This window comes from Trichomycterus rosablanca, chromosome 22 (assembly GCF_030014385.1).
Source record: "Trichomycterus rosablanca isolate fTriRos1 chromosome 22, fTriRos1.hap1, whole genome shotgun sequence".
Lineage (NCBI taxonomy): Eukaryota > Metazoa > Chordata > Actinopteri > Siluriformes > Trichomycteridae > Trichomycterus > Trichomycterus rosablanca.
In genome coordinates this window covers 8987252-8997974 of record NC_086009.1, presented here as the reverse complement: position 1 = coordinate 8997974, position 10723 = coordinate 8987252, and the positions used below count along the sequence as shown (strand labels likewise).

The 10723-nt window shown below is 42.8% G+C and overlaps 1 protein-coding gene across 1 annotated transcript; it reads right to left on the bottom strand.

Moving 5' to 3' along the window:
• Nucleotides 1-629: 629 nt before the first annotated feature.
• Nucleotides 630-10723, bottom strand: mettl2a (methyltransferase 2A, methylcytidine). Its single transcript, XM_062985033.1, has 9 exons — nt 10720-10723; nt 10463-10619; nt 7485-7573; nt 6778-6992; nt 4143-4192; nt 3996-4056; nt 2465-2604; nt 2120-2292; nt 630-983 (listed from the first exon to the last, which is right to left on the bottom strand). Exons 1-9 carry the CDS (start codon nt 10721-10723, stop codon nt 817-819), a joined length of 1056 nt encoding a protein of 351 aa, XP_062841103.1. The 3' UTR covers nt 630-816.

Here is a 10723-nt window from a genome sequence, read left to right as displayed (position 1 = left end):
TGGTCCAGAGCACACGGCGTTCATTTTTTCCAAAAAAAGACCTGGAATGCTGATTCATCTGACCACAATACACGTTTCCACTGCGTGATGGTCCGCTTCTGGACATGGTTAACATAAGGCTTCTTTTTTGCACAGTAAAGTTTTAAGTGGTATTTGTGCATGTAACTCTGTATTGTAGAGCTTGCCAAAGTAATCCCTCACCCATGTGGTTATATCAGCTATTGTTGAGTGGCGGTTCTTGATGCAGTGCCGTCTGAGGGATCGAAGATCACGGGTGTTCAGCTTAAGCTTGCACCCTTGGCCTTAATGCACTGAAATTCCTCCCGATTCCTTGAATGGTTTAGTGATATCATGCACTGTAGAGGGAGAAATATGCAAATCCCTTCCAATTTTTCTTGCTTTTGTACCAAACCATGATTACAATCACCTGTTTGGTATCACATTATTTAGTTTTTTTTTCATCTCATTATTAGACCTACCGTCTACCAAACCGTCTTCAATAAAATAAAAGTCAATGTAAATGTAAGGAACACTGCATTTTATTTACATTTTCCATACTGTCCCAACTTTTTTCTGATTTGGGGTTGTATTTCCTTAATCAAGACTAAAATAAAAAAGACTAAAGAACATTTTCAAATATGCCATCTTTTATTATTCAGATACAAATGTTTAAAATGCTTTAAAAACAAGCAATGGACAGCGAAAGATGATGGAGGGTTCTTCTCTATTTCCACACACACCCCCAAGTCACATCACTATATAAAAGTTCTTATCCCAAATAATCTGTGTCCTCTTAGGAAGGGTTCAGATTCTGAATCAGTCCTTTACTGTAGGTTCTGGAAGCTTTTGAGGTTTGCGGTATTTACACTGCACCCAGACTCTGTACATGGTCAGCTGCTTCCCTCTGTTCACCTGCAGCCTCCGATCCACCAGGTTTTGCAACTTCTCCAGTCCTGCTTCACAGAAAAGCTCATGGAGATCCTCTGGAAGAGAGACAGGAAAAAGGACATAAGTATTATCAACAGTACAGTGCTTTACATTTACATTTACATTTTCAGCATTTAGCAGACGCTTTTATCCAAAGCGACTTACACAATGAGCGGAACACAATGAGCAATTGAGGGTTAAGGGCCTTGCTCAGGGACCCAACAGTGGCAACTTGGTGGTGGCGGGGCTTGAACCGGCAACCTTCTGTTTACTAGTCCAGTACCTTAACCACTGAGCTATCACTGTCCCACAAAATTTAAAATGTAATGTATTCTTATACACCTCCATGTTTCTACACTCACTGTCCTTTTTATCAGCTCCACACCACATAGTAGCACTTTGTAGTTCTACAATTACTGACTGTAGTCCATCTGTTTCTCTGCATGCTTTTTTAGCCCGCTTTCATGCTGTTCTTCAATGGTCAGGACCCCCACAGGACCACCACAGAGCAGGTATTATTTAGGTGGATCATTCTCAGCACTGCAGTGACTGACATGGTGGTGGTGTGTTAGTGTGTGTTGTGCTGGTATGAGTGGATCAGACACAGCAGTGCTGCTGGAGTTTTTAAACACCTCACTGTCACTGCTGGACTGAGAATAGTCCACCAACCAAAAATACCCAGTCAACAGCGCCCCGTAGGCAGCATCCTGTGACCACCGATGAAGGTCTAGAAGATGACCGACTCGAGCAGCAGCAATAGATGAGCGATCGTCTCTGACTTTACATCTACAAGGTGGACCAACTAGGTAGGAGTGTCTAATAGAGTGGACAGTGAGTGGACACAGTATTTAAAAACCCCAGCAGCGCTGCTGTGTCTTATCCACTCATACCAGCACAACACACACTAACACACCACCACCATGTCAGTGTCACTGCAGTGCTGAGAATCGTCCACTACCTAAATAATACCTGCTCTGTAGTGGTCCTGTGGGGGTCCTGACCATTGACAAACAGGGTAAAAGCAGGCTAAAAAAGTATGTAGAGAATTAGATGGATTTCAGTCAGTAATTGTAGAACTACAAAGTGCTTCTATATGGTAAGTGGAGCTGATAAAATGGTTTTAATGTTATGGCTGATCAGTGATTTATGCCTGCATAGTATAAATTGTAACCCGTGTGTAAAACGTCTTTACCTTGAGTAAAAAAATAGACCCGTGTTCCATCTCCTCTGACGTAGAAATTTTCGGACAAGCACCTTCCCTTTTTAAATCGAAGCTGGGCCATGTCATAGCGTCCGTAGTCACGCAGTAAGAGAACTCCTCCAGGTTTGAGCAGACTGGCCAGTCGACTGATACAGCTTTGCATCCTGAGAAGAGAGTGACCACAGTCAAACAGTCATGGACAATTTCATATCTCCAGCCTGCATGTCTTTGGACTGTGGGAGGAAACCGAAGCTCCCAGAGGAAACCCCCGCAGACACGGGGAGAACGTGCAAACTTCACACAGAAAGGACCCGGACCTTATACTACTAAACGTACTTTTCAGGGTGCAAGGCGGAGAGGACGAAGATGAGAACGATGACATCGAGGCTTTGTTCTGGCATTGGATAGGCTGCTGTCGCGTCACTCAGGTCGTGGACAAAGGCGTGGCAACGTGATGGGTCGTACTCCGGATTAGACTGCCAACAATGAATCAACTGATTAAAATGTTCATCGACACAATATCAGTATAGGAATGAATTAGCTATGAATTAAACAGTATGAATTTCCCACATTAAACCAATGAACCCAGTTAGCCATCATGCTAAGTTGGTAATATTCATGGTTTTAGGCATCCGCAGGTCTTAGGACACATCCCACGCAGATAAATGGAAACTACTATAGTGTATATACACCGATCAACCATAACATTAAAACCACCTCCTTGTTTCTACACTCACTGTCCATTTTATCTGCTCCACTTACCAAATAGAAGCACTTTGTAGTTCTACAATTACTGACTGTAGTCCATCTGTTTCTCTGCATGCTTTGTTAGCCCCCTTTCATGTTGTTCTTCAATGGTCAGGACCCCCACAGGACCACTACAGAGCAGGTATTATTTAGGTCGTGGATCATTCTCAGCACTGCAGTGACACTGACATGGTGGTGGTGTGTTAGTGTGTGTTGTGCTGGTATGAGTGGATCAGACACAGCAGCACTGCTGGAGTTTTTATATACTGTGTCCTCTCTATTAGACACTCCTACCTAGTAGATCCACCTTGTAGATGTAAAGTCAGAGACGATCGCTCATCTATTGCTGCTGTTTGAGTTGGTCATCTTCTAGATCTTCATCAGTGGTCACAGGATGCTGCCTACGTGGTGCTGTTGGCTGGATATTTTTAGGTGGTGGACTTTTCTCAGTCCAGCAGTGACAATGAGGTTTTTAAAAACTCCATCAGCATTGCTGCTGTGTCTGATCCACTCATACCAGCACAACACACACTAACACACCACCACCATGTCAGTGTCACTGCAGTGCTGAGAATGATCCACCACCTAAAAATATCCAGCCAACAGCACCACGTAGGCAGCATCCTGTGACCACTGATGAAGATCTAGAAGATGACCAACTCAAACAGCAGCAATAGATGAGCGATCGTCTCTGACTTTACATCTACAAGGTGGATCTACTAGGTAGGAGTGTCTAATAGAGTGGACACAGTATATAAAAACTCCAGCAGTGCTGCTGTGTCTGATCCACTCATACCAGCACAACACACACTAACACACCACCACCATGTCAGTGCAGTGCTGAGAATGATCCACCACCTAAGGGGCTCTGACCATTGATGAACAGGGTGAAAGAAGGTTAAAAAAGTATGTGGAGTAACAGATGGACTACAGTCAGTAATTGTAGACCTACAAAGTGCTTCTATATGGTTAGTGGAGCTGATAAAACGGACAGTGAGTGTAGAAACAAGGAGGTGGCTTTGATGTTATGGCTGATCAGTGTATATACTGTATATGCATGTGTCATCCATCCATCCATCCATCTATCTTGGTTTGACAATTGCAATAATGCATCTCTTACCTTGACAAGGTCAATAGCCGTACTGGAAAAATCACAGCAGTACACAAATAGGCCCGGGTCACTAAAAGACAAAAACAATTCTCAGTATGTTCTCAGAGAAAGGGTATTAATAGTCATACTGGTTATTTATTCTCTTGGATTACTTACTTATTGGTCTTGAGAATTGGAAACACCGTATTGCCAACTCCACAGCCAACCTACAACAGAAAGAGACAAAAGTTGTAACAGCATGATCATTTTTTAGTTCATTCCAATAACAGCTTTATCCTGGTATGAGTCAAAGCGGGTCTGGTTCCACCGGGAAACACTGAACGCAAGGCAGAAATACACTAGCCCGGGCGGCAATCCATCGCAGGGCTTTGATGCCCACCAACACCCCAGACATGGCCGATCATGTCGTATTCGTGTAGACGCTCTGCCAGCCGAGAGCACAGCTGAGATTCAAACCTGGATCTTAGCACTAGCGGGCCAGAGTAGCATGTAGACTAATTCTACAATGCACCCTGCTGCTAGTATTCAATAAACTGTGTGGTGTGACACCTCACCACATCACCAGTATTAAAATGCTCTGCAATCTGAGTCACATTAGCCCTTCTGTTGCTCTTACAAGGCCATGACAAGCCATTAACTAGCTAACAATAAGTTACTTTGATAGCAGGAGAACATGGAATAAATATTTATGCTTAATATATATAAGGTAAAGATGTAAAGTTGGTTCAAGGCCATTACAGCAGTGTAATTATAGGTTAAAATCAGAGTTGGAATGGATCAATTCTCTAGTGGCTGATACACAGACACCTCTGCCCCACCACCAGACATGTAAACACACTATCTACACTTATTATAGCAGTGTACAGGCCATTATAGCAGTGTAATCAGCATTAAAACTATTAATTATAGGTTAAAATCAGAGTTGGAATGGGTCAATTCTCTAGTGGCTGATACACAGACACCTCTGCCCCACCACCAGACATGTAAACACACTATCTACACTTATTATAGCAGTGTACAGGCCATTATAGCAGTGTAATCAGCATTAAAACTATTAATTATTGGTTAAAATCAGAGTTGGAATGGGTCAATTCTCTAGTGGCTGATACACAGACACCTCTGCCCCACCCCCAGACATGTAAACACACTATCTACATGCATTATAGCAGTGTACAGGCCATTATAGCAGTGTAATCAGCATTAAAACTATTAATTATAGGTTAAAATCAGAGTTGGAATGGGTCAATTCTCTAGTGGCTGATACACAGACACCTCTGCCCCACCCCCAGACATGTAAACACACTATCTACATGCATTATAGCAGTGTACAGGCCATTATAGCAGTGTAATCAGCATTAAAACTATTAATTATAGGTTAAAATCAGAGTTGGAACGGGTCAATTCTCTAGTGGCTGATACACAGACACCTCTGCCCCACCCCCAGACATGTAAACACACTATCTACATGCATTATAGCAGTGTACAGGCCATTATAGCAGTGTAATCAGCATTAAAACTATTAATTATAGGTTAAAATCAGAGTTAGAATGGGTCAATTCTCTAGTGGCTGATACACAGACACCTCTGCCCCACCCCAAACATGTAAACACACTATCTACATGCATTATAGCAGTGTACAGGCCATTATAGCAGTGTAATCAGCATTAAAACTAGAGATGGGACGATCGATCGGCTATGAATCGGTATCGGCCGATTTTTAATCAAAATATGCTATCGGCGATCGGCCGATATTTCCTAAGAGTAGCCGATCCGATCGTGTGATATATAAAGATCATGTTAAGTTAACAGCTCAGTGGATTGATCCAGACTTTGAGCTACGAAGCGCCAACCATCACATCACCATTCATCAACAATCGTACAGAAACCATCGTGAAAGCTCTTCATGACCTAAAATAACATCCTTAACGTTGTGCATCATACATACGATGTAATTTTGCTGATTGTAATATTTACTTTAAAAAGATCATTCAACCCGGTCACATCTGAGTCGATTCTATCAGCACGTTATATAAACTCCTGGTTCACTTTGGTAAATCGTAAGCGGTTCTTACTTGTGATGTACTAGATGAGAACAGAAGACGTTACAGAGCCAATCAGAGGCAAAAGTTTATTCATTAGCAAATTCGTTAGTTCAGGATCATCTGCTGAACTTTTAGCTCCTTAGACGGAACGAGTCTGACGGTCGGTTACAGATCTGTGGTAATAGCAGTTTAATTAAGCTTTTTAATTAAGCTTTTTAATGTAAGAGAGTCACACAGAATGTTCTGTATTAGTTGGTGTTTATTTAAAACCACGACATTTAATTAATAACAGTAAACACGGAGAGATAACTGAGAAGAGAAACTTACGCTTCGCGAAAAATGAATCGACTCGTGAATCAATTAATCACTTATAGCGACACTGTGAACAAAGCGTATCTTCTAAAGGCACACACACACACGCACGCACACACACACACACGCTGCTCCGGTTTATCTCCACTGTGAGGCTCTTTTTAAGTTTATTTATTTTTATTACCCCCCCCCCCCCCCCCCCTCTTCCCGATCGGAATCGGCTATCGGCCGATGTCCCTGAAAGGAGATTGGAGATCGGAATCGGTGCCAAAAACCCCGATCGGTCCATCTCTAATTAAAACTATTAATTATTGGTTAAAATCAGAGTTGGAACGGGTCAATTCTCTAGTGGCTGATACACAGACACCTCTGCCCCACCCCCAGACATGTAAACACACTATCTACACTCACACACATATACATTTCAGCTGACTCACCTCTAGAATGCGATAGGAGGCAGAGGTTCCAGGAAAGTTTGCCGCGCTCTGGGCGAGTTCCTCAGCCGAGGCCGTGTTTGCTGCAGAGCTCTGTGAATGCTGGGGGCCAAGCTCGGGAAACTCGGTAAAGAGCCAGTGTCGGTCCTTAAAGAAGCGGTTCTCATGAATGGAATAGAAGTCGTTCCAGTATTCATTGGCTCGGTTCTCAAACGCCTCTGATTAAAGTGAAATGAAGAACATTAATGATTAAATGTACAATCCATCCATCCATTCATCAAAATAAAAGCTGCAATTGTAATGTTAGAAAGTACCCACCCCAGGTTCTATTTCTGCATATTTCTTACAATTATCTTTCAGATCATCAAAATACTTTTAATATTACCTTCTGCTTGCTGTAACATGACTGTGCCACACCCCTGTAGTTTATTAAGACATGGTTTGACAAGTTGGGTATTGAGAAACTCTGGTGGCCTGCACTCTAGTGCCCTGAAACCTACTGAACACTTTTAGGATGTATTGGAATGTTGAGTGTGAGTCTTCTTATCTATAGTCAGTGCCTGACCTTAAAAATGCTCTTTTGACCAATTGGGAATTGATTTCTGCAAACACACTCCAAATCCTTGTGAAGAGCCTTTTTTAAAAAAGTGAGGGCTATTAATGCTCCATATACAATAAATATTGTAACTATAGCACACGAACACACACACCTTGTTTCTCTGCTGGGAGAGGCTCGCTGTTCTCCTGCACCTTTATCCGGGCCGCATCCTCCTGCTCTTTGGACCACTCCACGTTATCCCTAAAACATGTGCAACACACAGAAGGAATACAGCCTTAAGTTTCCAAATATGTGAGTAATTGCAAAAAACCCAAAGAACCATGCGTTATGGAGTGCTTGGGTGTAGCAGCAGTTTAATACACTTTGCCCACCACTCAACAAACTAAGGTCTCTGCAGTGTCACAGGTCTGCCTGGTGCCTAAAAGACAACACTGGTTATGAGGAAGGAAGAGCTGGATGGGATCATCACTGATTCCTACAGTCTTGTTAAGGCCTCAGCTTGACCAGTGGAGGAACAAAGAGAGCACAGTGTGTGTTATGGCTATTTGGAAGAATCCACTTCCAGGTGTTGTGCAAGAAAGTAGATATTATAGATAATTAGTTCAAGAGAGGCTTTATTGTCATTGTATGTATATATATATATATATATATATATATATATATATATATATATATATATATATATATATATATATATATATATACAGTATATACAGTGTATACAGTGTATACAGTGTATCACAAAAGTGAGTACACCCCTCACATTTCTGCAGATATTTAAGTATATCTTTTCATGGGACAACACTGACAAAATGAAACTTTGACACAATGAAAAGTAGTCTGTGTGCAGCTTATATAACAGTGTAAATTTATTCTTCCCTCAAAATAACTCAATATACAGCCATTAATGTCTAAACCACCGGCAACAAAAGTGAGTACACCCCTTAGTGAAAGTTCCTGAAGTGTCAATATTTTGTGTGGCCACCATTATTTCCCAGAACTGCCTTAACTCTCCTGGGCATGGAGTTTACCAGAGCTTCACAGGTTGCCACTGGAATGCTTTTCCACTCCTCCATGACGACATCACGGAGCTGGCGGATATTCGAGACTTTGCGCTCCTCCACCTTCCGCTTGAGGATGCCCCAAAGATGTTCTATTGGGTTTAGGTCTGGAGACATGCTTGGCCAGTCCATCACCTTTACCCTCAGCCTCTTCAATAAAGCAGTGGTCGTCTTAGAGGTGTGTTTGGGGTCATTATCATGCTGGAACACTGCCCTTCGACCCAGTTTCCGGAGGGAGGGGATCATGCTCTGCTTCAGTATTTCACAGTACATATTGGAGTTCATGTGTCCCTCAATGAAATGTAACTCCCCAACACCTGCTGCACTCATGCAGCCCCAGACCATGGCATTCCCACCACCATGCTTGACTGTAGGCATGACACACTTATCTTTGTAACATCTGAACCAAACAAATTAATCTTGGTCTCATCAGACCATAGGACATGGTTCCAGTAATCCATGTCCTTTGTTGACATGTCTTCAGCAAACTGTTTGCGGGCTTTCTTGTGTAGAGACTTCAGAAGAGGCTTCCTTCTGGGGTGACAGCCATGCAGACCAATTTGATGTAGTGTGCGGCGTATGGTCTGAGCACTGACAGGCTGACCCCCCACCTTTTCAATCTCTGCAGCAATGCTGACAGCACTCCTGCGCCTATCTTTCAAAGACAGCAGTTGGATGTGACGCTGAGCACGTGCACTCAGCTTCTTTGGACGACCAACGCGAGGTCTGTTCTGAGTGGACCCTGCTCTTTTAAAACACTGGATGATCTTGGCCACTGTGCTGCAGCTCAGTTTCAGGGTGTTGGCAATCTTCTTGTAGCCTTGGCCATCTTCATGTAGCGCAACAATTCGTCTTTTAAGATCCTCAGAGAGTTCTTTGCCATGATGGAACTTTCAGTGACCAGTATGAGAGAGTGTGAGAGCTGTACTACTAAATTGAACAAACCTGCTCCCTATGCACACCTGAGACCTAGTAACACTAACGAGTCACATGACATTTTGGAGGGAAAATGACAAGCAGTGCTCAATTTGGACATTTAGGGGTGTAGTCTCTTAGGGGTGTACTCACTTTTGTTGCCGGTGGTTTAGACATTAATGGCTGTATATTGAGTTATTTTGAGGGAAGAATAAATTTACACTGTTATATAAGCTGCACACAGACTACTTTTCATTGTGTCAAAGTGTCATTTTGTCAGTGTTGTCCCATGAAAAGATATACTTAAATATCTGCAGAAACTCACTTTTGTGATACACTGTATATATATATATACACATCAGCCACAACATTAAAACCACCTGCTTGTTTTTACACTCACTGTCCATTTTATCAGCTCCACTTACCATATAGAAGCACTTTGTAGTTCTACAATTACTGACTGTAGTCCATATGTTTCTCTGCATGCTTTGTTACCCCCTTTCATGCTGTTTTTCATAGGTCAGGACTCTCCCAGGACCACTACAGAGCAGGTGGGCAGCGTCCTATGACCAATGATGAAGGTCTAGAAGATGACCAACCCAAACAGCAGCAATAGGTGAGCGATCGTCTCTGACTTTACATCTACAAGGTGGACCAACTAGGTAGGAGTGTCTAATAGAGTGGACAGTGAGAGGACACGGTATTTACAAACTCCAGCAGCACTGCTGTGTCTGATCCACTCATACCAGCACAACACACATTAACACACCACCACCATGTCAGTGTCACTGCAGTGCTGAGAATGATCCACCACCTAAATAATATCTGCTCTGTAGTGGTCCTGAGCATTGCAGAACAGGGTGAAAGCAGGCTAAAACAGTATGTAGAGAAACAGATGGACTACAGTCAGTAATTGTAGAACTACAAAGTGCTTCTGTATGGTAAGTAGAGCTGATAAAATAAACAGTGAGTGTAGAAACAAGGAGGTGGTTTTAATGTTATGGCTGATCAGTGTATATATATACCTGCATGAACACATCTACCAGGGTAATACTGAGACAACGTGTAGTATGCAGGCAGCATGGATACATCAGTAGCACAGTAATCGACTACATAGTAGCTAGTAATGTGGATCACAAACTGTCTTACGTACCAGGCGTTATGCTGAAACACTTGGCGTGGGTCTGTCAAAAAGCGGGTACCAAACTGCGGTCGCTTTTGCCCATCATGCGAGTTTTCTGTCGCCCCATTAGCAGAATCTGTCATCTTCTCATCGGCTGGCACACCGGTGAGGTTTTCCCACCCGTTTTCTGCCTAACCCCACCTCTTGCCATAAGACTGGTCTATGGTAACTCCGCCCCCTTTTCTTAAAGGGGCACTCCACCGTTTCATTTTGGCAACAACACTCACTCAT